This window comes from Rhinoraja longicauda, chromosome 11 (assembly GCF_053455715.1).
Source record: "Rhinoraja longicauda isolate Sanriku21f chromosome 11, sRhiLon1.1, whole genome shotgun sequence".
NCBI lineage: Eukaryota > Metazoa > Chordata > Chondrichthyes > Rajiformes > Arhynchobatidae > Rhinoraja > Rhinoraja longicauda.
Genome location: NC_135963.1, coordinates 55,216,285 through 55,243,554, shown reverse-complemented (window position 1 = coordinate 55,243,554; position 27,270 = coordinate 55,216,285). Strand labels below are relative to the sequence as shown.

Here is a 27,270-nt window from a genome sequence, read left to right as displayed (position 1 = left end):
TGGCTGGGTAAATGTAAAAATTGTCCTAGTGGGTGTAGGATAGTGTTAATGTACGGGGATCACTGGGCGGCACGGACTTGGAGGGCCGAAAAGGCCTGTTTCCGGCTGTAGATATATGATATGATATGATATGATAACTAGTGTGAGCGGGTGATCGATGGTCGACGTGGATTCGGTGGGCTGACAGGCCTGTTTTTATGCTGCATCTTTTAATCGATTCAATCAATCAGGAGAGTACTAGTGATTAACACAGATGGGCACATGTTTCCAATGTATCATTTGTCTCAACAATATTTTGCACGTGTAATAATCAGGAACTGCAGATGCTGGTTTATACCAAAGATAGACAGAAAATGCTGGAGTAACTCAGCGGGTCAATCAGCCATATCAAAAATGCTCGGGGTGTATTAGTCTGAAGAAGGGTCCCGACCTGAAACATCACCTATCCATGTTCTCCACGATGCTGCCTGACCTGCTGTGTCACCCCAGCATGTTGCATCTAGCCTTAACATTGTGTAGAGAACTGCAATTGGTACCTCTGAATAATTTTCAGAGGGCAGGTCCAAAGGAGGGCAATCAAAGAACTTGCAAATGCCGCCAAACGGAGCAGTCACTGGCTGTGGCTGAAAAGAAGAGATGCTGTCTGGGCTACCACGTGACCATCTAGAGGCTAACCATAAGACACACACCCAGGTCTGATCACCCTGCGATGGTGGGCCTGCCTCGACTGAGGGTGTCTTGTGATAAAAGGCCGAAACACCCAGTGACGTTGGGGTACACAACTGAAGATGTGTCTGAATGGTAGCAACATCACCTAGTGGTCACCCCCAAGAACAACACCAGTCAATTGTAGTGCAAACCTTAGGGATAGTAACATCTAGTCCGACTAATCAATCTGAAACAAGAATAATTTGATATTTACTCAAATGTTCAGGATTACTGAGATAAACAATAAGTTGTTGTGACAGCCATGGGAAAGATCTTTGCATAATTTACCTAAGGCACAGTGGATTTTTTTGGAACAAACTACACAATGGTTTAGGAGACTCTCGGATAGGCACGGGGATATGCAGGGAATGGGCGGATATGGGTTAGGTGTGGGCAGATGAGAGATGGCCTTGGCACCATGTTCAGCACAGACATTGTGGGCCGAAGGGTGTGTTCCTGTACTGTACTGTTCTATGTTCTGTCTTCTAAAACTATGGTTATCATCATGGTTGTAATATGGCTCCATATTGCCCCAATACTTCACTTAGACAACGTCTGATCCAATAGACAATAGACAATAGGTGCAGGAGGAGGCCATTCGGCCCTTCGAGCCAGCACCGCCATTCAATGTGATCATGGCTGATCATTCTCAATCAGTACCCCGTTCCTGCCTTCTCCCCATACCCCCTGACTCTGCTATCCTTAAGAGCTCTATCCAGCTCTCTCTTGAATGCATTCAGAGAATTGGCCTCCACTGCCTGCTGAGGCAGAGAATTCCACAGATTCACAACTCTCTGACTGAAAAAGGTTTTTCCTCATCTCAGTTCTAAATGGCCTACCCCTTATTCTTAAACTGTGGCCCCTTGTTCTGGACTCCCCCAACATTGGGAACATGTTTCCTGCCTCTAACGTGTCCAACCCCTTAATAATCTTATAGGTTTCGATAAGATCTCCTCTCATCCTTCTAAATTCCAGTGTATGCAAGCCTAGTCGCTCCAGTCTTTCAACATATGATAGTCCCGCCATTCCGGGAATGAACCTAGTAAACCTATGGTGCACGCCCTCCAACTAAGTTGCAGAAAGTCATATTGGAGGGTTCCCACCCGCACACCAAAGTTATAAAAAGGAACACAATTTTCTCAGGAAAATTATGAAGCCAGAGTATAAAATAACAGAAACCCGAGTCTACAGTCTCCAACTCTGTCTGCAATGAAGCAATAAAAAGAACCACAAATATCCCATTGAACACAGCGCTCAACCACAGGAAACACAAATAAAAATAACTTGCCTTTTTTTGTGGCTTCAACCTCCAGATATTGTGTAGGAAGGAACTGCAGATGCTGGTTCAAACCGAAGATAGACACCAAAAGCTGTAGCAACTCAGCGGGTCAGGCAGCATCCCTGGAGGAAAGAAAGTATACACTGGAATTTAGAAGGATGAGAGGGGATCTTATCGAAACGTATAAGATTATTAAGGGGTTGGACACATTAAAGGCAGGAAACATGTTCCCAATGTTGGGGGAGTCCAGAACCAGGGGCCACAGTTTAAGAATAAGGGGTAGGCCATTTAGAACAGAGATGAGGAAAAACTTTTTCAGTCAGAGAGTTGTGAATCTGTGGAATTCTCTGCCTCAGAGGGCAGTGGAGGCCAATTCTCTGAATACATTCAAGAGAGAGCTAGATAGAGCTCTTAAGGATAGCGGAGTCAGGGGGTATGGGGGGAAAGCAGGAACGGGGTACTGATTGAGAATGATCAGCCATGATCACATTGAATGGCGGTGCTGGCTCGAAGGGCCGAATGGCCTACTCCTGCACCTATTGTCTATTGTCTATTGTCTATTGAAACAGGTGACGTTTCGGGTCGAGACCCTTCTTCAGACCAAGGGGTCTCAAATTCTTCTGAAGAAGGGTCTCGACCCGAAACGTCACCCGTTCCTTTTCTCCAGAGATGCTGCCTGACCCGCTGAGTTACTCCAGCATCTTGTGTCTATCTCCAGATATTGTGTCGTTCTTACTAAGGCTGCACTTAACACTGGCTGCGTCTACATTAAATCTTAAACAACTTGTTATGGTTTGCAATCATTTGCAGTCTGCATCTTCTCACTCACTCACCCCCCCCCCCCACCACCTTCCTCTACCACCACCCACCACCCTCCTCTACCACCCCCCCCCCCCTCTACCATTATATCCCCCCCCCCACACTATACCATCCCTAACCCCTGTCCATCTACCACTATCCCACTCCCTCATTGATCAGCTTGAAGCTCAAAATCCTGCGTTCTGCATTGCCTGGGAAATCTCACAAAAGTTTCACAAGTTACCACTTCCTCCAGCGTTAGCAAGTTTTGTCCACAGTTCCCAAGCCGCCTGTCCGTCAGCATGCTTGCAATGTGTTTGGGAGATTCCTTCACCATTTAACTTTCACTGACACATAGAAAGGAGTCATTGTTTCACACTGTCAAATGGAGAGGAATCTCTCTTCAGGACATTTACAGCATGCAAATCATTACACCGATTTCTGCTAAAAACCAGCTTGGATGTAGCGTTTTTAGGAAGGTAGAATTGGATTTAATCTGTTGGACATCTGTGTGTGAGGAGCTTGTTTTTAGAAAAACTGATCTGATTTATTTTTTTGCCACAGTGTTTAACCTTTCCTTTTCTGCTGCCGGAGGCTACAAAATTCCTTGTGTGTTGCAAAGCATACTTGGCTGATAAAGTATGATTATGATTACAGTGTGCAGTCGTCCCCCCCCGTCCCGTCCCCCCCCCCCTCTTTGCAGAGAGGCGAGCGGTCCCTGGACTGTAATCACTTGTGCAGGAGGTGTAATTGGTTAACCAGCCGGCGTCACTGGAGGGGAGAGAGCCTGTATATAATCTGCACGACTCTGCAGCCCACTCCAGGAGGAGCTCGAAGTTTAGCCAGACTTCTCTTTAGCGAACAGCGACAAGAACCGGCAAAACAAAATGTGCAGGGGGTTGGCCGCGTTACCGGCCACATGCCTCGAAAGGTGAGAGAAAAAAAGCGCGCCGGTTTCCAGCTACTAATGTCGAAGTGATTCACGACTCAATGTGAACGATATGCCACTATTGTTAGAGGCTCCCTGTTCCGTGGTAATTAACATGGGGTCAATTAACGTCTAAACCTGTTGCACAGGGCAACATTTAAAGCTAATTTTAATTCTAAGAATGTCACTGTCGGATTTGGAGACCTATAACTGGGACTATCAACTGCATTTGACTGAGACACAAAGGAACTTCAGGGGGCAGTGGTGGTAAAACTCAGCAGGTCAGGCAGCATCTTCAGTCCGAAGAAGGGTCTCGACCCGAAACGCCACCTATTCCTTTTCTAAAGAGATGCTGCCTGACCCACTGAGTTACTCCAGCTTTTAGTGTCTATCTTCTGTGAGCATCTTTAGACAACATTGATAGGTGAGATTTCGCTTTGGGACCCTTCTTCAGACTGAGGTGGTTCAGACTAAGTTTAACAATTGACTTGATATCTCTCAGGTCTGGGCACTTTCACTGCTTCGGGGCTTTCAATGGTAAATTCCAGGACTCCAGGTAATATTTCCCAGGTATATTTCCCAGGTATATTCCCACGGTAGCGCAGCGGTAGAGTTGCTGCTTTACAGCGAATGCAGCGCCGGAGACTCAGGTTCGATCCTGACTACGGGTGCTGCACTGTAAGGAGTTTGTACGTTCTCCCCGTGACCTGCGTGGGTTTTCTCCGAGATCTTCGGTTTCCTCCCACACTCCAAAGACGTACAGGTATGTAGGTTAATTGGCTGGGTAAATGTAAAAATTGTCCCTAGTGGGTGTAGGATAGTGTTAATGTGCGGGGATCGCTGGGCGGCACGGACTTGGAGGGCCGAAAAGGCCTGTTTCCGGCTGTATATATATGATATGATATGATATACCTTCAAGGGATATAAAATGTTATCCTCTGTAAGGTATATGTCCTTTATGCCGTACAGCATTAATGAATGGATCGATAAAAGAAAAGTTTATATTGGTGTTATGTAATGGAAAATATTGATCTGTTGACTGTGTATCAGTCCTTCAATTAGTCTTGAAAATGTGGAGCTCGTTATCTTAACAGAAAAAAACTTTTGCTTTAGTTTATTACTGTCATGTGTACCAAGCTACAGTGAAAAGCTTTTTTATTGTATGGTCTTCAGTCAGCGGAGAGACCACACATGATTACAATCAAGCCGCCAAAGAGAACAGATACAGGATCAAGGAAATAATGTATAGGAAGGAACTGCAGATGCTGGTTTACACTGAAGATAGACACAAAATGCTGGGGTGATTCAATAGGTCAGGCAGCAATCATTCTGCCTGACCCGCTGAGTTACTCCAGCAATTATGTATCATTAAAGGGAATAATGTTTAGTGCAAGATAAAGTCCAGTGAAATCTGATTAAAGATAGTTCAAGGGTCTCCAATTAGTTAGATAGTAGGCGAGGACCGTTCTCTAGTTGGTAATAGGATGGTTCGGTTGCCTGATAACAGCTGGGAAGAAACTGTACATGAATCTGGAGGTGTGTTTTTTCGCACATCTATACTGCTTTTCTGTTGGGAGAGGGGACAAGAGGGAGTGACCGGGGTGAGACTGGTCCTTGATTTTGCTGGTGGCCTTGCCGAGGCAGCGTGAGGTATAGATGGAGTCAATGGAAGGGAGGTTGGTTTGCGTGAAAGTCTGGAGTCTAGGTTTTTACTTCAACTAAATCTCATAAAAGCCAGAAAGATCTGTTTTCAATAAGGCAACTTTTATTGAACAGAAATGGTTCCAAGAGGAATCGTACGATTTTAACTCCAAGAACAAGCAAACAAATGAGACGTGGGATGTATTTATATTGCTGAAGTTATCTTCAAATTGCAAGACTTTAAATCATTTATTAAATGAAATTGATCCAAATTATCTGGATGAAAATCAAACACATTTTCTTCAAAACTTGCAAAACAAATGTTGTTTTCAATTAAATTACAGTCCATATCTTGTTTGCTATTTCACTTCAAACTCCAATGTGGTTGCAGTATATGTCATATTGCAATGTTTTTGATTTAAACCATGTATTTTTCTAAGAAAATATATAGTATCATTATTATAGTGACCCAAGGGACTACAGATGCTAGAATCTCGAGCAAAACACAAAGTGTTGGAGGAAATGGGTGGCACAGCGGTAGAGTTGCTGCCTCACAGCGCCAGAGACCCGGGTTCGATACTGACTGTGGATGCTGTCTATGTGGAGTTTGCACGTTCTCCCTGCGACCATGTGGGTTTTCTCCAGGTGCTCCGGTTTCCTCCCACATTCCAAATTGACTTCTGTAAAAACTCCCGCAGTTAGTCCAGTATGTGTTAATAGACACAAAAGAATCAAGTAACATAAATATTCAGGTGATACAGGGATAATTTCAGTTTAGTTTATTATCATTGTCCCGTGCACCAAGGTAGAGTGAAAAGCTTTTTTGTTGCGTGCTGACTAGTCAGTGGAAAGACTATAACAGGATTCCAATCAAGCCGTCCGAAGTGTACAGATGAAGGATTATAAGGGTATAACAGTTCGTGCAGGACAAAGTTCACTAAAGTCCGATTAAAGATTTTAACACTGGATATCCACAAATTCTGCACAAGATGATGACTTCATCTTGTATCTCCAGTGTTCATCATACCATACACATCAAACATAACAGATTTGAGCAAGTCACCCATTAAAATATACAGAATTAATACAGAATCAAGTCATCCATTAAAATATACAGAATTAATCCAGAATCAACTCATCCATTAAAATATACAGAATTAATACTGGCTTGGCATAGTCACTGGTGATGTGCTAAGATGTAAAAAAAAACATTTCAAAACTGATCATCTGAATCAACTGAACCTATCCATTCAATTTTATTTGCATAAACAAAATTATCAAAATATTAAACTTAATACCAAGAAAATAGTTATCACCATTTTCTAGTGCTAAAATACTCCCAACGCTCAGCGAGACACAAACAAGTACAGATGCTGGTTTACATTAAAAAAAACACCATAATTTGGGATTCAAGAAGGGTCCCGACCCAAAACCTTGTCTATCCATGCCCTCTGGAAATGTTGCCTGACCCGTTGAGTTACTCCAGCACTTTGTGTCTGTTTTCTTCCAATACTTATGCCCCACTTTAGTAACAACACATGACTATTTAGCAAGACAATGGCTGCACAAGAGGAATGTTATCGTTGATGTTATGGGTTGCTTATAAATGGACTGCCTTTTAAAATTCCCAATGCACAAGGCTGACATAGTGCAGGGAACAACTCAAAGTTAATGTTGAATGGAGTACAAAGGAACTGCAGATTTTGGTTCATACCAAAGATAGACACAAAATGCTGGAGTAACTCAGCGAGTCAGGTAGCATCTCTGGAGAAAATGTGTAGGTGATGCTTTTCGGATTGGGACCCTTCTTCAGATATTATGGTCAGCCTGGACTCGGACGGCCTTTTTCCATGCTGTATCTTTCAATTAATCAGTAAACTAACTAGCTTCAGTCTGGCTCTGAATTAATAAAGACTTTGCCCGGTGGCTTGGATGAGCAAATCCGAGAGGTTTAATGTGTCTGGTTACAAACAAAGGGTCTGGATGTGATGGGAATTAATCAAAATATCTGTCCTATCCATGAACCGCAGGTGAAGAACGCCTTCAGTGTTGAATGAACAGCAACCGTGTTTGCTGCGTTATTTGATGCCATTAGTCACAGAGGGGTGCTGAACAACAATTGTCATGTGTTAATAGACACAAAATGCTGGAGTAACTCAACGGGACAGCCAGCATCTCTGGAGAGAAGGAGTGGGTGACGTTTCGGGTTGGGAGCTTACATGTGTTGCTTTAAAAAAAAAATATATATATATTTACAATATAGAAGGAAGCCCACCCACCAAATGGGCACCACAGTGGCCCACTGTAGAGTTGCTGCCTCACAGTGCCAGAGACCCGGGTTCGATTCCGACTAAGGGTGAGGGTGCTGTCTGTGCAGAGTTTCTACGTTCTCCCTGTGACCACGTGGGTTTTCTCCAGGGTCCCCAGTTTCCTCTCACACTCCAAAGACGTACAGGTTTGTAGGTTAATTGGCTTCTGTAAATTGTCCCTAGGATGTAGGATAGAATTAGTGTGACTGGGTGATCGAAGGTCAGCATGGACTCAGTGGGCCAAATGGCCTGATTTCACTCTGCATCACCAAACCAAAATAAACGAAACTAAACCAAATCTGTAGCAATGTTCACAACTACCACGTCTATTCCATTCCCCTCACCTATTTCCCTATGGCCCACATACTCGCACATACCCACTAACATCCCCCTCTCATCCCCTCCCAAATTCTCCTCACCCCTCCCCACCTCATTCTACATAGAGTGATACAACGCGGAAACAGGTCCTTCGGCCCAACTTGCCCACACTAGTCTACACCAGTCCCACCAGCCTGAGTTTGGCCCATACCCCTCAAAACCTATCCATGTACATGAGGGGTAATTTACCCACCAACTCAAGCATCTCCGTGATGTGGGTGGAAACTGGAGTACAGAAGGGAAACCCTCACGGTCACAGGGAGAATGTGCAAACTCCACACAGACAGCATCCAGGATCGAACCCCCGGAAAGGTGGTTCCACCTATAAATTGTGATATTTAAAGGTACTCTGAAGTAGATGGCCAAATAAAGCATTTAGTTAATGGTAACTGCAACAAAAAAAAGACACAAAGTGCTGGAGTAACTCAGCGCATCAGGCAGCATCCCTGGAGAACATGGCTAGGTGACATTTCCGATTGGGACCCTTCCTAATAGTAACTGTAGTTTGACTTGTATTTTGACAGCAAGAGAATATTAATTTGCGAATTGCATCATTTTTATTCATTTGTTGAATCTTTGTTTATTAAATATTATCTGTGTTTATTGTGTTTGCAGATGTGTTATGGTGCTCCAAGTCACAATTTCTTTGTTCCATTGTCGGTACACATGACAATTAAACACTCTTGAAGAGTAAGGATTCTTTAGGTTTTGATTTATTATTATCGTGTGCACTGAGGTGCAGTGAAAAGCTTTGCTGTCCAAATTGAATCAGATAATACTATACATAAACATATGTACAGATAACAGGACAATAAAATTCTTACTTGTAGCAGCAAAGCAAGTCTGTAAATGCTTTACACACAGATAAGATATAATAAACAAAAAATCTATAAATTAATAACCCATGCAAAAACAAAAGCCCCAAATCCTTGGTGCAACCAAAAAGAGTCCATAGTTCATTGGTTAGTATTGTGTAGTGTTCATGAGCCAGATGGTTGTTGGGAAGAAGCTGTTACTGAACTTGGAGGTCGTGGTTTTCAGACTCCTGTACCTTCTTCCCGATGGTAGGAGTGAAATGAGAGCGTGGCCAGGGTGATAGTGGTGCAGTGGTAGAGTTGCTGCCTTACAGCACCAGAAACCCGGGTTTGATCCTGACTACGAGTGCCATCTGTGCGGAGTTTGTACGTTCTCCCTGTGACTGCGTGGGTTTCCTCCGGGTGCTCCGGTTTCCCCCCACATTCCAAAGACGTGCAGGTTTATAAGTTAATTGGCTTGAGTGAAAACTGTAAATTGTCCCTGCCTTTTTTGACTCTATTTTGACTATCTTGTTCAACTAGCTTTCCAACTGACAGTGTGTTTTTAAAGCAACCAAGACCTTGGCTCTGATCGCTCATTAAGCTGTGTTGCAGACGCACACAGGTTTCCGACAGGAGCTAAACTACAAACAGGGCTGAACTGCATAGGAGGACATTTTGGGCTTGTGTCCTAAATGGTCCGATATTAAAGCTGGAATTCTGCCTCAAGATTAGTTCCATTTATTAGGAAATTGAAATGCAGTGGATCCATTCCCTTGGAATGATCGATTACGAGTGGAAGTGAATAATCCACATACACGTTCTTTCTAGAATACGTCCATCATAATACATCTGGTGCATCTCTGGTGTAGGCACTGTGATAAATCATAGGCACCTTTGTGCCTCACTATCATCTCTGGTGTAGGCACTGTGATAAATCATAGGCACCTTTGTGCCTCACTATCATCTCAGGAGAAAAGAGTGAATTGCCCCAAAGTTTAGTTTATTATTGTCACGTGTACCGAGGTACAGTGAAAAGCCTTTGCTTTTGACAGCCTGTCCTGTCAAAGTTCATAAGTTATAAGAGCAGAATTGGGCCATTCGGTTCATCGAGTCCACTCTGCCATTCAATCATGGCTGATCTATCTTTCCCTCTCAACCCCATTCTCCTGCCTTCTCCCCAGAACCCTTGATACCCGTACTAATCAAGAATCAATCTCCGCTTTAAAAATGGCCAGTGACTTGGCCTCCACGGCCGTCTGTGGCAATGAATTCCACAGATCCGCCACCCTCTGGCTAAAGAATTTCCTCCGCATCTCCTTTCCAAAGGAACGTGCCTTTTATTTTTAGGAGCTGCCCTCTCGTCCTAGACTCTCCCACTACATACTCTCACAAAGAAAAGACCATACATGAATGTAATCAAGCCGTGCACTGTGTATGGATAGAGGAGACGACATTTAATGTGAAGTTGTAACATCGACGGCAAGACTGTGTGGAAAAAGAAATGGGTTTTGTGATATGGGAGATCAGAACAAGACTACTCATCTCCTCAAACCTCGTTCCCCACAGTTAGATCATTAATGTTTCATCTTTGTGGTCTGTAGCCCTCAATAAAAACTTCTGCTAAAGTGTTCAACCTCATATTGACAAGCAGTTTAATGATCACGGCTGCCTGTAAAGTCAGTTAATTGAAGTCAAACTTGGCATTGTCTCTCTATAAAATAAATTTAACGATTAAATATCAAAGATCAATCAAGCGTAGTCATAGATATTGATGAAGAACATTCAGGAGAGATGCTTCTGGGCAGGATCGTAATATTCTACTGCTAAAATAAATCGACCTTTATTGAGTTCAGTTTGGGTTGAATGCAAATGAAACTTTTTTTAGTTTAGTTTATAGATACAGCGTGGAAACATGTCCATCATCCCACCAGTTCCAGGTCAACCTTCGATCACCCCGTACACTAGTTCTATCTTGCACACTAGGGACAATTTACAGAAGCCAATTAACCAACAAACCCGCACGTCTTTCAGTTTGTACTGGGGTGGGTAAAGGTCAGATTCATTTGTATTTCAAAAAACATCAGCGTTTTTTCCTCTTTGCGAACCTGGAATGATGAATTGAAGAAGGGTCTCAGCCTGAAAGGTCACCCATTCCTTCTCTCCAGAGATGCTGCCTGACCCGTTGAGTTACTCCAGCATTTAAGTGTCTATCTTCAGTGTAAACCAGCATCTGCAGTTCCTTCCTACTACACATGATGAATTGACCCGATGCTTCACATTGCCGTGAATTAATGTCAAATCATATTTATTAGATTATGTTGCGGGACTGTTCTGGGTTAAAAACATCTGAAATTGTTGGGCGAGGCGGACTTTAAGGAAATATAATACCATATTTATACTGTGTCCCATGTGGGCAGTGTGTTAGAAATATTCTCATAAAGCAAGGAACTCAAGGGAAAAAAAACCCTCTTCTTCTCCAGTAGATTTTAGACAGGGGGGTGCTGATGGATTTACTGTGTGTGTCTGGCTTTGAAGCTTCAGTTACTTTTGTGTAAACGTTTAAACAGTTGAAATGCTTTAAAAATATATATCTAATTGATTTCAACTGTGGCGCATTTTGGTCAATTTCCATTATCTTTGATAGACACAAATGCTGGAGTAACTCAGCGGGACAGGCAGCATCTCTGGAGAGAAGGATTGGGTGACGTTCACTTCTTCAGACCCATTATTTTTGATGTTCCTTTCCTGGTTTTGAATGTGAGAAATTTAACCAAAAAACGCCAGATATTTTACTCTACTGAGGAAGTAGTGCTCAGTAAAAATGGGTTTCCTTTAATGGAAAGCTGTTTGCCATGTTGGTTTGTATGTGTGTGTGTGTGTTGTGTCTTTCAATGGAACTAAAGCAATGTATTTATCCATCTCGGCTTCCCATCAGAACATAGAGACAAGGGGTACAGATACAGACTTCCCTGAAAGTGATAACAGAGGTAGGCAGGGTCGTGCAGAAGGTGCCTGGTCGTGCTTTGATTGAATAGAATTTAAACTGGAGGTGGCGGAGTGTGGACTTAAGCAAGAAGGGCTTCTTGGAGAAGAGCTGCCTTAAATGTAGTTGCGGCTGGTTGAGTCACTATAGTAGGGTGAAGACTATTCCATGCTTTGATTGTGTGAGGGAAGAATGAATTGCTACACACATCTGTCTTGGTAGCTGGTTTCTCAAACTGAATCGAATGCCCTGGTCTACTCCTGATAGGTTTGGGTTTGGTGTAGATGTGGTCATCTATGTTGAGCTGACCATTTAACATTTTGTAAGAACAGGTCAAACGGCGGGCTTTACGTCTGCCTTGGAGAGTGTTCCACCCCAATGAAGTTCGGTAACACTCACTTCTCCCTCATAGGTTGCTTGTAACAAAACGAGCTGCCTGCCTTTGGACACGTTCGATGGAAGAAATGCTTTTAATTGTGTGTGGGTGCAGGGATGGAACTGTGTATGGGTGTGGATGGAAGTGTTGGGAATGGAGGGATGGTGGATCATATACAAGCAGATGGGATCAGTTTAACATGGAATCATGTTCAGCACAGACATTGTGGGCCGAAGGGCCGGTTCCCGTGCTGTACTGTTCCACGTTCCATGTTGTTTTTGGCCGTTGAAATTCATTGATGAATGAATGAATTAATTAATTAGTTGGGTGCTTTCCCACTTGGTCACTGTGTGGGATGCGTTAACACTGTTCCGATTGAAAGATAAAGTACCAGGCATACTCACCAGGTAGTGTAAGAAAATAACTGCAGATGTTGGTACAAATCGAAGGTATTTAGTCACAAAATGCTGGAGTAACTCAGCAGGTCAGGCAGCATCTCAGGAGAGAAGGAATGGGTGACGTTTCGGGCCGAAACGTCACCCATTCCTTCTCTCCTGAGATGCTGCCTGACCTGCTGAGTTACTCCAGCATTTTGTGAATAAAAGCATACTCACCAGATCAGACAGGGAAACGTGGAGGGAAGCGGACTCGACGTTTCAGGTCATCGACCTCTCCAACCTTGCCTCCTGCTTGCTTGCAGATGACTCTGAGATCACCCAATTTGGCCCGACCATAATAACATTTGAGCTGAGCGAAAAAACATTTGCAGCATGCGATTTAAGATCAGGAATGAAGATAAAGATGATGGAGACTTGGGACGGAGAGAAGGGAAATTGTATTTTGCGTGCAGTTCGCGATTAAATCAGAACTCGTGTCAACATTTAAAGATGGATTAGGGTGGCTGAAAGAAACAAGATTAAGAGGATATGAGAAGACGGCAGGCGTGTGAGACAGGAACTTTTATGTGTCTGCCTCACAGACAGCGCTGGAGACTGGCTGAGCCAAACAAAGATATTTTGAGACGGTTGTTCATTACAAGTAGTCAACAGAAGTCGTAGGGCAAGCTAACGTTTCTTTGGCAAGCTTGTGGTACACTTATCAAGATCCATGTACACTTGCTATTGCTTTTTCCCAATGCATTTTTCATAGCCCCATTCTCCTGAAGCCACCCTGTCTGTACTTTAAATAAAGATAGACACAAGAAGTTGGAGTAACTACAGACGAAGGGTCTCGACCCGAAACGTCACCCACTCCTTCTCTCCAGAGATGCTGCCTGTCTCGCTGAGATACTCCAGCACTTTGTGTCTATCATATCATATCATATCATATCATATATATACAGCCGGAAACAGGCCTTTTCGGCCCTCCAAGTCCGTGCCGCCCAGTGATCCCCGCTCATTAACACTATCCTACACCCACTAGGGACAATTTTTTAAAAACATTTTACCCAGCCAATTAACCTACATACCTGTACGTCTTTGGAGTTTTTTTTCTTTGGTTTCAACTAACATCTGCAGTTCCTTCTCTCCAGAGATGCTGCCTGTCTCGCTGAGATACTCCAGCACTTTGTGTCTATCGAAACGTATAAGATTATGAAGGGGTTGGACACGTTAGAGGCAGGAAACATGTTCCCAATGTTGGGGGAGTCCAGAACAAGGGGCCACAGTTTAAGAATAAGGGGTAGGCCATTTAGAACTGAGATGAGGAAAAACTTTTTCAGTCAGAGAGTTGTGAATCTGTGGAATTCTCTGCCTCAGAAGGCAGTGGAGGCCAATTCTCTGAATGCATTCAAGAGAGAGCTAGATAGAGCTCTTAATGATAGCAGAGTCAGGGGGTATGGGGGGAAGGCAGGAAGGGGGTATTGATTGAGAATGATCAGCCATGATCACATTGAATGGCGGTGCTGTCTCGAAGGGCCGAATGGCCTCCTCCTGCACCTATTGACTATTGTCTATTGAACCCTTGTGATCAAAATAGTCATTTTTGATATGCATAAGCTGAACTGTTATTTCTCAAAGCAAGGGCAACTTTGTATTCGTGCGACTTTGTTCTGCAATTTCTGGGATGGCGCAGTGGTAGATCTGCTGCCTCACAGCGCCAGAGACCCGGGTTCGATCCTGACCAGAGGTCAGGTACTGTCTGTACAGAGTTTGCACGTTCTCTCTGTGACCGCGTGAGTTTTCTCCGGGTGCTCCGGTTTCCTCCCACATTCCAAAGGGGTGAAGGTTTGTAGGTTAATTAACTTCTGTGTGTAGGATAGGAGTGTATGGGTGATCGATGGTCAGTGCGGACTTGGTGGGTCAAAGGCCCCGTTTCCACGCTGTATCCTTCAAACTAAAACAGAGCCGTAGTTTCTCAAGGCAAGGACAACTGTGTTGTTTAGCATGAAGACGGCATCGGTAGTTACTGCGGAGATAATAATAATAATAATAATGCATTACATTTATATAGCGCTTTTCATACACTCAAAGACGCTTTACAGGGATTTAAAGAACATAGGGAAGTGAATAAATAGATCAATAAGTAAACGAACAGAGAAAGGAGACAGAGGGTGAGGTGACCTTCAGTGACCTTCAGTGGTTGAAGGCAGTACTGAACAGGTGAGACTTCAATGTACGCAGATGGGGCTTCGTGTTCAGGGGTGGGGACATTCAGTGAAATCCTGGTCCTTAGCAACATGAGAAAGAAAGAGATGCTGAAAAGGCATCAATGCAGATTAATCCCCAGGTCCTGACCAAATGTATCCTGGGGTTTTATGAGAGCAAGATTGCTGAGACTTTGGCAGAGAGTTTTGCATCTTTGTTAGCAATGGGTGAGGCATTGGAAGACTGGAGGATGGATAATGTTGTGCCTTTATTTAAGGAGGGTGGGGGTGATAAACTGGGGAACTACATGCTGGTGAGCCTTGCATCAGTGGTGGGAAAGTTATTGGAGGGGATTCAGAGGGACAGCATTTACTTGCACGTGGAAAGGCAAGGAATGATTAGAAATCACCTTGTCTTCCTCACTCCCGTCGGGCAGAAGATAGTTTCAGTTTAGTTTATTGTCACGTGTACTGAGGTACAGTGAAAAGCTTTTGTTGCGTGCTAACCAGTCAGCAGAAAGACAGTACATGATTACAATCGAGCCGTTTGTAGTGTATAGATACACGATTAGTGCAAGGTAAAGGCAGCAAATTCAGATCAAGGATAGTCTGAGGGTCACCAAAGAGGTAGATAGTAGCTCAGCACTGCTCTCTGGTTGTGGTAGGATGATTCAGTTGCCTGATAACAACTGAGAAGAAACTGTCCCTGAATCTGGAAGTGTGCGTTTTCACACTTCTGTACCTTTTGCCTGATGGGAGGGGCAAAGAGGGAGTGGCCAGGGTGCGACTGGTCCTAGTTTATGTTGCTGGCCTTGCCGAGGCAGCGTGAAGTATAAATGGAATTAACAGAAGGGAGTTTGGTTGTGTGGTGGTCTGGGCAGTCAATAGAAGAAGATGGAGAAGATAGAAGATGTTGCTCCACCAGGCAACATCTCTGGAGAACATGGATAGGTGATGCTTCAGGTCAGGTTAGGACCTGAAACGCCAGCCTGAAGAAGGGTCTGACCCAAAATGTCATCTCTCCGTGTACGGCAGAGATGCTACCTGACCCATTGAGTTACTGTTTGACAAGGATATTGCCTGGATTGGTGAGTTGAGTTACCAGGAGAGACTGGGATAGGCTCGGTCTAATTTCCCTGGAGAGATAGTGGACAGTGATAGTCAATAGTCAAGTTTATTTGTCACATACACTTAAATGTGCAGTGAAATGAAAGATTACCTACAGTCCAACAATAAGAGCAATAAAAATAAGCAATAACACACACAATCATAAACCAATACAAAACAAAAAGAAACATCCATCACAGTGAGTCTCCTCCAGTCACCTCCTCACTGTGATGGAAGGCCAGAATGTATTTTCTCTTCCCCTGCCGTCTTCTCCCGCGGTCAGGCTGTTGTAGTTGCCACGTTCCAGGCCGCGCCGGACGGTGAAAGGTCCGCAGCGGGCCGACCCAAGCCCCGTGAGTCGGGGCGGGAGAAAACGCTGCCGCTGGACTGATGGCGTGATCGAGGTATATAACATGAGGAAAGACATAGATCGACTGTAGAACCAGTGTCTGTATCTCATTGTAGTGGTGTCTAAAGCTAGATGGCAGGGGATTTGGATGAGAGGCAGGAGGTGTAAAGGGGATCTGTGGGGTAATTTTTTTTTCACACAGAGTAGTTGGTCTCTGAATGGGCTGTCAGAGGAGGTGGTGGTGGTGAGAGGAACTGTTCCAGCATGTGAGAGGCATATGCACTGTAAGGAGTTTGTACGTTCTCCCCGTGACCTGCGTGGGTTTTTCTCCGAGATCTTCGGTTTCCTCCCACACTCCAAAGACGTACAGGTATGTAGGTTAATTGGCTGGGTAAATGTAAAAATTGTCCCTAGTGGGTGTAGGATAGTGTTAATGTACGGGGATCACTGGGCGGCACGGACTTGGAGGGCCGAAAAGGCCTGTTTCCGGCTGTATATATATGATATATGATATGATGATAGATGGGTAGTTGAATGTGCAGGGCATAGAGGGATATGGAATTAACACGAGCAGATGTGATTAGTGTAAATGGTCGGCATAGATTCAGCGGCTGAAGTGCATGATTTCGTGCTGTACGATAATCCAAGGAGATAAATCTTGGATTTATCCAAGAAAGAAAATAGACCCACTATTGCAGGAGTAATTCAGGAAGCATCTCCGGAGGAAATATTTAGTTTAGTTTGCGTGGAAACAGGCCCTTCGGCCCACCGAGTTCGTACCGACCAGTGATCCCCATACACTAGCTGTCTCCTACACACACTGGGGACTATTTTACAATTATACCAAGCCAATTAACTTACAAACCTGTATGTCTTTGGAGTGTGGGAAGAAACCGGAGGTCCTGCAGAAAGTACACGCAGGTCATGAGGCGAACGTATAAACTCCACACAGACAGCACCTGTAGTCAGGATCGAACCCGGGTCTCTGGCACTGTAAGGCAGCAACTCTACCGCTGTGACACCACGCCATCCAGGAATAGGTATAGGTGACATTTCGGGTCGGAACCCTTATCATATATCATATGTATACAGCGCGGAAACAGGCCTTTTCGGCCCACCAAGTCAGCGCCGCCCAGCGCACACACTAACACTATTAACACTATCCTACACACACTAGGGACAATTTTTATTTTTTTTACATTTACCCAGTCAATTAATCTACATACCTGTACGTCTTTGGAGTGTGGGAGGAAACCGAAGATCTCGGAGAAAACCCACGCAGGTCACGGGGAGAACGTACAAACTCCTTTACAGTACAGCACCCGTAGTCAGGATCGAACCTGAGTCTCCGGCGCTGCATTCGCTGTAAAGCAGCAACTCTACCGCTGCGCCACCGTGCCGCCCCTTCTTCAGACTGAAAGATAGAGAAGGTCAGAACAATGGTGAATCTGTGGAATTCTTTGCCACAGAAGGCTGTGGAGGCCAAGTCAGTGGATATTTTTAAGGCAGAGATAGATAGATTCTAGATTAGTACGGGTGTCAGAGGTTATGGGGAGAAGGCAGGAGAATGGGGTTAGGAGGGAGATAGATCGGCCATGATTGAATGGCAGAGAGGACTTGATGGGCCGAATGGCCTAATTGTACTCCTATCAATAGACAATAGACAATAGGTGCAGGAGTAGGCTATTCGGCCCTTCGAGCTAGCACTGCCATTCAATGTGATCATGGCTGATCATTCTCAATCAGTACCCCGTTCCTGCCTTCTCCCCATACCCCCTGTCTCCGCTATCCTTAAGAGCTCTATCTCGCTCTCTCTTGAATGCATTCAGAGAATTGGCCTCCACTGCCTTCTGAGGCAGAGAATTCCACAGATTTACAACTCTCTGACTGAAAAAGATTTTTCCTCATCTCCGTTCTTAATGGCCTACCCCTTATTCTTAAACTGTGGCCCCTGGTTCTGGACTCCCCCAACATTGGGAACATGTTTCCTGCCTCTAACGTGTCCAACCCCTTAATAATCTTATACGTTTCGATAAGATCCCCAATCACTTATCACTTATGAACTTATGAAAACAGGGCTGGCAACATAAATCATCTTTTGATTTGTCCTATTTAGCGGGAGTTCAATGTTCATTATTTCCTATGCAACAGAAAGAAATCCATCTTGGTAGTCCATCACTTAACCCTCACAGAAAAGAGCATTGTAAACACGATAAATGCAAATCACAGATTTAATAGAGCTGAAATGGATGGCTGCATTAAATCTGTAGCTTTATAAAACGTGAACAAGCAAACACCAGAGCTTTTAAGCTTACCTGTAAATATATAGAAACTGCAAGAATAGATAGCCCCTGTGTTTGGTCAATATGTGTACAGGTTGTGTTTGGTCCTGTGGACATGTGTCAACAATAAGGGTATTAGAGCGCACATCCATATTAACAATATTAAGCGAGTGATGGGATATCGATAGAGTCACACGGCATGAAAACAGGCCTTTCAGCCCAATTCATCCACGCCCAACAAGATGCCCTAACTCAGCTTCTCCCATTTGCCCATGTTTGGCCCATCTCTCCCTAAAGCTTTCCTATCCATGTACCTGTTCAAGTGTCTTTTAAATGATGTTATAGCACCTGCCTCACTATAATCCAAGGAGATAAACCCTCTATAAAGAAAATGGACCCACAAATGCAGGAGTAATTCAGCAGGTCAGGAAGCATCTCTGGAGAATTCACATTGAAACATCCTTTTATATTGCAATGCAGATCAGATCATCAGAAGACTTAATTATTAGTAAAAAGTTTTTTTAAACATGTAGATAGGCTTAGCATTTACTTAAAAAAAAGAGATTTCCTGGCCTTTTTTTGTGAAAATTTTCAAATCACAGCATGAAAATTACCTCCTCTGGCAGCTCCTTCCATATACACACCACCATCTGTGTGGAAACATTGCCTCTCAGGTTCCCAAGATGTCCTATCTAAACTAACCCCATTTGCCCACGTTTGGTCATATCCCTCTAAACTTTCCCTATCCGTTGACTTTGTGGGTACCAGGGGGAGGTCTCCTTGGGTGGACAGTTTAGAACTATGAGTCCTCGTCTTCGTAGACTGCCAACAAATTTGCCCAAGAATTCCTCCCCTTTTGGTAGCACTAAATGGGCTGAATATTAGTGTCAGAGTATTGTGTTTCCCACTGGAACTATTCTGACCTGGTGAAAGTGTGCGGAATCTCCTGCTATGTGATGGTGTTCCTTGCATTTCATTCTGGCCCTTCACCCACCATCACCGTGTCCAGGGCCCTAGTGAGACCGCACCTGGAGTACTGTTTGCAGTTGTACAGGGCCCTAGTGAGACCGCAACTGGAATACTGTGTGCAGTTGTACAGGGACCTAGTGAGACTGCACCTGGAGTACTGTGTGCAGTTTTGGTCTCCAAATTTGAGGAAGGACATTCTTGCTATTGAGGGCGTGCAGCGTAGATTCACTAGGTTAGTTCCAGGAATGGCGGGACTATCATATGTTGAAAGACTGGAGCGGCTATGCTTGTATACGCTGGAATTTAGAAGGATGAGAGGAGATCTTATCGAAACGTATGATTATTAAGGGGTTGGACACGTTAGAGGCAGGAAACATGTTCCCAATGTTGGGGGAGTCCAGAACCAGGGGCCACAGTTTAAGAATAAGGGGTAGGCCATTTAGAACTGAGATGAGGAAAAACTTTTTCAGTCAGAGGGTTGTGAATCTGTGGAATTCTCTGCCTCAGAAGGCAGTGGGGGCCAATTCTCTGAATGCATTCAAGAGAGAGCTGGATAGAGCTCTTAAGGATAGCGGAGTCAGGGGGTATGGGGAGAAGGCAGGAACGGGGTACTGATTGAGAATGATCAGCCATGATCACATTGAATGGCGGTGCTGGCTCGAAGGGCCGAATGGCCTCCTCCTGCATCTATTGTCTATTGTCTATTGTCAGAGACTAGGAGTCTAGGTCAATCACAAAGTGCTGGAGGAACACAGTGGGTCGGGCAGCATCTGTGGAGGAAATGGACAGATAACGTTTTGGGTTGGGACCCTCCCTCAGTCTCAGGGCCCCTCGAGAGGAATTTTGTCAGTGGGTACAAAGTTTCTTTTGGGCCCCCTTCCCTTCTCCATTAGTCATCCTGTCGTTACCCACCACGGTTTCATGCCAGGAGCTGTAGCCTGCAAGGCCAAAAAGGGTATGGAAGATGAGAGAGGGGTAGAATGGAGCACTCTGTTGATTTTCTGCATTTGAGCCCTTATGCCCCTATACTCCCTCCATGATAAATACAAATAAAAATAAATAAAATAAAAGGATCAGAGAGAAGAAAGCACATTCGTTTTGAACATCTTTGTTTATGCTACAATACAGATAAGGAGAAATAAATCACATTGAAACATCCTTTTATATTGCAATGCAGATCAGGTCATCAGAAGACATCATTATTAGTAAAAAGTTTTAAAAAAAAGTAGATAGGCTTAGTATTTACTTTTTTTTAAAAGAGCTTTCCTGGCCTTTTTTTGTGAAAAAATTCAAAACACAGCATGAAAAATAATTGTTCTGGCAATATTTCATTCAATTCTTAGCCTGGCCAAATCCACAAGACATTCCTGAGACATTGTAGGCCTTAAATAATTTTCAATCAGTTTGCTAAATGACCTCTCTGTAGAAGCTACTGTTGCTGGAATTGTTAATAGACAATAGACAATAGACAATAGGTGCAGGAGTAGGCCATTCGGCCCTTCGTGCCAGCACCACCATTCAATGTGATCATGGCTGATCATTCTCAATCAGTATCCCGTTCCTGCCTTCTCCCCATACCCCCTGACTCCGCTATCCTTAAGAGCTCTATCTAGTTCTCTCTTGAATGCATTCAGAGACTTGGCCTCCACTGCCTTCTGAGGCAGTGAATTCCACAGATTTACAACTCTCTGACTGAAAAATGTTTTTCCTCATCTCCGTTCTAAATGGCCTACCCCTTATTCTTAAACTGTGGCCCCTGGTTCTGGACTCCCCCAACATTGGGAACATGTTTCCTGCCTCTAACGTGTCCAACCCCTTAATAATCTTATACGTTTCGATAAGATCTCCTCTCATCCTAAATTCCAGCGTATACAAGCCTAGCCGCTCCAGTCTTTCAACATATGATAGTCCCGCCATTCCGGGAATTAACCTAGTGAATCTACGCTGCACGCCCTCAATAGCAAGAATATCCTTCCTCAAATTTGGAGACCAAAACTGCACACAGTACTCCAGGTGCGGTCTCACTAGGGCCCTGTACAACTGCAGAAGGACCTCTTTGCTCCTATACTCAACTCCTCTTGTTATGAAGGCCAACATCCCATTGGCTTTCTTCCTGTGAATCAGTTCTCCAGAGACCTCAATTCCACCAAGATGCAGGTCAGAACGCCACAGGAGATCCTTCTTCCCTGTGGCTATCAAATTGTACAACTCCTCCCCCTTCTGTCGTGGGGTAGACTGAGACTGACACCCCTCCCCCCCCAATCTTTGCACATCCCCCCAATCCTTTCCACTCGTCACTTTAATTTCCTGTTTCATGTATTTTGTGTTTTTTGACTGTTGGCAGTTCAATTCCCCTCTTGGGATAAATAAAGTTCAACCGTATCGTATTCCCCGCTCCATCTCCCCTTAATATAGCTCCTATGATCCAGCGTCCACAGGCTCCTGGAACGTCCCAGAGATTCACCACCCCCTGCAAGAAGGTGTTCCTGCACACGCTGGCTTTAAATTGCACCCCCTTATTTTAGAACCGTGTTCCCTTGTTCGAGACTCCCCACACATGAAAGCATCCTAGTGCTTCAAAAAGATTACCCCTTATTTGTCCAAGCGCCAAAAATGCAGATCCATCTTCCTCAGCTGCTTGTGTTGGGACCACTCCCTCACCTCACGTACCAGCCTGAGTAAGCCACTTGTGGACGGCATTGCTAGCCGGTCCTCTCTTTCGCAAGTTGGACTAAGGTGGTGCCAGAGCGTGGCGATACCTCTCGTGCTTTCCCCTCCCACCCCAACCCCTCCACAACCAGTCTGAAGAAGCATCCCGATCCGAAACATCATCAATCCATGTTCTCCAGAGACGCTGCCTGACACGCCAAGTTACTCCAGCACTTTGTGTCCTTTCCTTTTGTGTGTACCAAGTGTGTACTCATCGGGTGGTGGGTGTATGGGAACGAGCTGCCGGAGGAGGCAGTTGAGGCAGGTACTATAACAGCATTTAAAAGGCACTTGGACAGGTACATGGATAGGAAAGGTTCAGCAGAGATAGATAGGACAACCATGAGATAGTCAGACCAGCTGAGCTGGGGCATCTTCATACACTTTCCCGTGTGTAGAAAGGAACTGCAGATGCTGGTTTAAACCGAAGTTACTCAGCAAAAAGCTGAAGTAACTCAGCGGGCCAGACAGCTTCTTAGGGAAAAAGGAATAGGTGACGTTTCGGGTCGAGACCCATCATTCCCATGCTGGTATAAGTCTAGCGAAGGGTCCCGACTTGAAATGTCGCCTGTCCATGTTCTTCAGAGAGGTGGCCTGACCCGCCCCGTTACTCCAGCACTTTGTGTCTTTTTCTTTTGCAACAAAGCATGCTTTTATTTCCCATGTTGGTATCGGTCTAACGGCCTGAAAGGTCGCATGTCCATGTTCACCAGAGAAGCTGCCTAGCCCGCTGAGTTACTCCAGCTCCCCAAGGCCTCAGCAGCAAACAATGTGAATTGTTCAAAGTGGAACCGTTGCTGACGAATTGGACTCATTACGAGATGTTACGAGAGGATTACGAATGTTACGAGAGGGTGTAGAAGTCCACAATGCCAGCGTTTGTGCAGCACTGCGGGACATGCTGGACGCCCTGCTGATGAAGTCAACAGCATAGCACATGGTGCAGGAACAGGCCCTTCGGCCCACAATGTCTGTGCCAAACACGATGCCTCGTCCATCTCTTATCTACCTGCAAATAATTCATGTCCCCCCATTCCCTGCATATCCATGTGCCTATCTGCAAGTCTCTTAAATGCCACTATGGTATCTGCCTCCACCACTCTCCCCAGCTGCATGGTCCAGGTACTCACCACCCTCTGTGCTTATATTAAAAATGCAACTTGCATCGCAGATCTCCTTTAAGCTTTGCCCCTCTCACCTTAAAGCCAAGCCCTCTGGTCTTTGACATCGCCACCCTGTGCAAAAGGTTCTGACTGTCTACCCTATCTATGCCTCTTATAGTTTCGTACACCTCTATTAGGTCTCCCTTCAACTTCCAGCATTCCAGAGAAAACAATCCAAGTCTGTCCAACCTCTCCCTGGAGCAATTACCCCCTAATCCTAGGGCAAAGAACGTAGAACAATAAAGCACAGGACCAGGGCCTTCAGTCCACAGTGTCAGTGCCAAACATACTGCCCATTGACCTCATTTGCCTGCACGTGATTCCTATATGCATCCTCTCCACACTGGCTGGGAATAATATTGCCGCTGTAGACAGAGGCCCGGGTTCCATCCTGACCTTGGGGTGCTGTCTGCATGGAGTTTGACAATAGACAAAAGACAATAGACAATAGACAATAGGTGCAGGAGGAGGCCTTTCGGCCCTTCGAGCCAGCACCACCATTCAATGTGATCATGCCTAATCATTCTCAATCAGTACCCAGCGGTATGAACATTGACTTCTCCAACTTTAGATAGTTCCTCTGTCCCTCTCTTCCCCTCCCCCTTCCCAGTTCTCCCTCTATCTTCCTGTCTCCACCTATATCCTTCCTTTGTCCCGCCCCCCTGACATCAATCTGAAGAAGGGTCTCGACCAGAAACATCACCCATTCCTTCTCTCCTGAGGTGCTGCCTGTCCTGCTGAGTTACTCCAGCCTTTTGTGAATAAATACCTTCGATCTGCACCAGCATCTGCAGTTATTTTCTTACACCTACCAGGTTTTATGTTAAAAAAAGTTGCCCCCCATTAAATCTTTTCCCTTAAATCTTTATCTTTCCCATTGCATTTTCAAATGGACAACAGAAATATCCTGACCCGAAATATCATCTGTTCATTCCCTCCACAGATGCTGCCTGACCCGCGAAGTTACTCCAGCAATTTGCGTTTTGCTCGAGATTCTGGCATCTGCTGTTCCTCGTGTCAGCGCCGTTAACTTTGGGGTTTTATCTTCGCAGGGCCAAAGGAATAAAAACCAAATTGGGAATTCTGCTGCAGAAGCCAGAGATCATCACTGACTACATCATCCCATACTACGACAAAGCGGAGAAGCCAGTCAAGCCTTCAAGGTAATGAATGACACTATTTTTCCCTTTGAGAGAAGGGGCTTAGTTATTTTGTTCGTCAGGACCAGAGGCTAAGTAATGAGGGTCAGGCTACAAGGTAAGGCCGTTCTGCATGGGAAAGGATAGGATGGGAGAGGGGGGGGGGGGGGGGGAGAGGTGGGGGGTGGGGGGTGGGGGAAACCCAACTGGGGTAAGCATATTGACCGGTTGCACCACAGCCTGGCAACTTAAACGCCCAGGAAAAAGTGCTGAACACTGCCCAGCCCATCATGGGCACTGACTTCCCCACCATCGAGGGGATGTACAAGAGTCGCTGCCTCAAAAAGGCAACCAGCGTCGTCAGAGACCCGGGCGGCACGGTGGCGCAGCGGTAGAGTTGCTGCCTTACAGCGAATGCAGCGCCGGAGACTCAGGTCCGATCCTGACTACGGGCGCCGTCTGTACGGAGTTTGTACGTTCTCCCCGTGACCTGCGTGGGTTTTCTCCGGGATCTTCGGTTTCCTCCCACACTCCAAAGACGTGCAGGTATGTAGGTTAATTGACTGGGTAAATGTAAAAATTGTCCCTAGTGTGTGTAGGATAGTGTTAATGTGCGGGGATCGCTGGGCGGCACGGACTATCATATCATATCATATCATATATCTACAGCCGGAAACAGGCCTTTTCGGCCCTCCAAGTCCGTGCCGCCCAGTGATCCCCGTACATTAACTCGGTGGGCCGAAGGGCCTGTTTCCACGCTTTATCTCTGAATCTAAATCGAAAAAAAATCCACCCTCCTGGCCACACTCTCGTCTTACTCCTCCCACTGGGAAGAAGGTACAGGAGCCTGAAAACCATGACCTCCAGGTTCAGGAGCAGATTCTTCCCAACAACCATCAGGTTATTAAAGACTACAACCTCCAAATAGACTCTGAGAGACTTGGGGGAATTATTTTGGTCTTTGCTCTTTTGTTGTTTGTGATAAATGCATACACGCTTAGACACATACGCACATACACACACACATATATGTACAATTACTTGTTGTTCATTATGGTGTTTGCAGTGTACTATGTTTACATATCTGTCGTGCTGTTGCAAGTAAGGATTTATTTGTTTCGTTTCGGGACATATGGCAATAAAACACTGATAGAGGTTTTTAAAATTTTAAGAGGGGCGGACAGAGTTGACGTGGGTAGGCTTTTCCCTTTGAGAGTGGGGAAGATTCCAACAAGGGGACTTAGCTTTAGAATTGAGGGACAAAAGTTTAGGGGTAACATGAGGGGTAACTTCTTTACTCAGAGGGTGGTGGCTGTATGGAATGGACTTCCGGTGGAAGTGGTGGAGGGCAGGCTCGATTTTATTATTTAAGAGTAAATTGGATATGTATATGGATAAGAGGGGATTAGAGGGTTATGGTCTGAGAGCAGGTAGATGAGACTAGGTCAGAGAGAGTGGTCGGCGTGGACTGGTAGGGCCGAACGGGCCTGTTTCCGTGCTGTAGTTGTTATATGGTTATATGGTTATATAACACTCTTGACTTGACTCTTCTGGGTCGATACAAAAGAAAAGAAAGGTAGGCTCTAGAATTCCTAATGGTAGAACGAACCCTAGCGCTGATGTTTAAAAGAATGGGCTCGATCTAAAACTGTATGACTCAATGTTCAACCTCAATCAGAACACATGTAGCAGAAGGAACAGCACAGCTTTAAGATGAGAGAGGCAAAGTTTAAAGGAGATGTGTGGGGCAAGTCATTTACTCAGAGGGTGGTGGGTGCCTGGAACTTGCTGCTGGGGGTGATGGTTGAAGCAGGTACAATAGTGGTGTTTATAAGACTTTTGGAAGGTAGACACAAAATGCTGGAGTAACTCAGCGGGTCAGGCAGCATCTCGGGAGAGAAGGAATGGGTGACGTTTCGGGTCGAGACCCTTCTTCAGACTTTTGGAAGAGTGGATGAGAAAGCGGTTAGGCACATGGATATGCAGGGAGTGAGGAGATATGGGCAGGGAGGTGATGGTCTTGGCATCACGTGTGGCACAGACATTGTGGGCCAAAGGGCCTGTCCTTCAGTTCAGTTTAGTTTACTGTCACATGTACCGAGGTACAGTGAAAAGCTTTTGTGCGTGCCATCCAGTCAGCAGAAAGACAATACACAATTACAATCGAGCCTTTTGCGGAGTACAGCCACATGATAAGGGAATAACGTTTAGTGCCAGGTAAATCCTTATCAAAGATAGTCCTATAGTAGTGCAGGACTGTATAGGAAGGAACTGCAGGTGCTGCTTTAAGCTGAAGATGGATGGACTGTGTTTTGGGGGTTTTTGGGGTTGTGTAATTTGAATGCCTATTTAATGCTTTTATTGTTGGACTGTGGGTGACCGAATTTCGTCCAATATTGGATGACAAATAAAGCTATCTATCTATCTATCTATCTAAAAGCTGGAGTAACTCAGCGGGTCAGGCAGCATCTCTGGAGAGAAGGAATGGGGGACGTTTCGGGTTGAGACCCTTCTTCAGACTGCTCTCTGGTTGCGGTAGGATGGTTCAGTTGGCTGATAACAGCTTGTACTATACTGTTTCCCCTGTTCTGCATTCTACGTGGTACAGCACAGGAATAGGTCGTTCAGCCCACAAAGTCCATGCCGAACATTATGCCGGTTAAATCTAAAAAAAAAAAACCAACAGCAGCCTGAAGACTTCTTTGAAAATCTCTGCACACCCTCAGAATTGTATTGCCTGAATAACCTGCTCAGAATTTGAACGCTCATCT

The 27,270-nt window shown here is 45.0% G+C and overlaps 1 protein-coding gene across 1 annotated transcript in view; it reads left to right on the top strand.

Annotated features, from left to right (window-relative positions):
• The first annotated feature begins 3,533 nt into the window (after positions 1-3,533).
• The window catches only part of LOC144597942 (regulator of G-protein signaling 5-like), a 40,428-nt gene continuing 16,691 nt past the window's right edge, over positions 3,534-27,270 (top strand). Inside the window, exons 1-2 of the mRNA XM_078407765.1 lie at positions 3,534-3,716; positions 24,413-24,523. Of these exons, the coding sequence (XP_078263891.1) occupies positions 3,673-3,716; positions 24,413-24,523 (155 nt within the window). The 5' untranslated portion in view covers positions 3,534-3,672. The remainder of the gene's footprint in view (positions 3,717-24,412; positions 24,524-27,270) is intronic.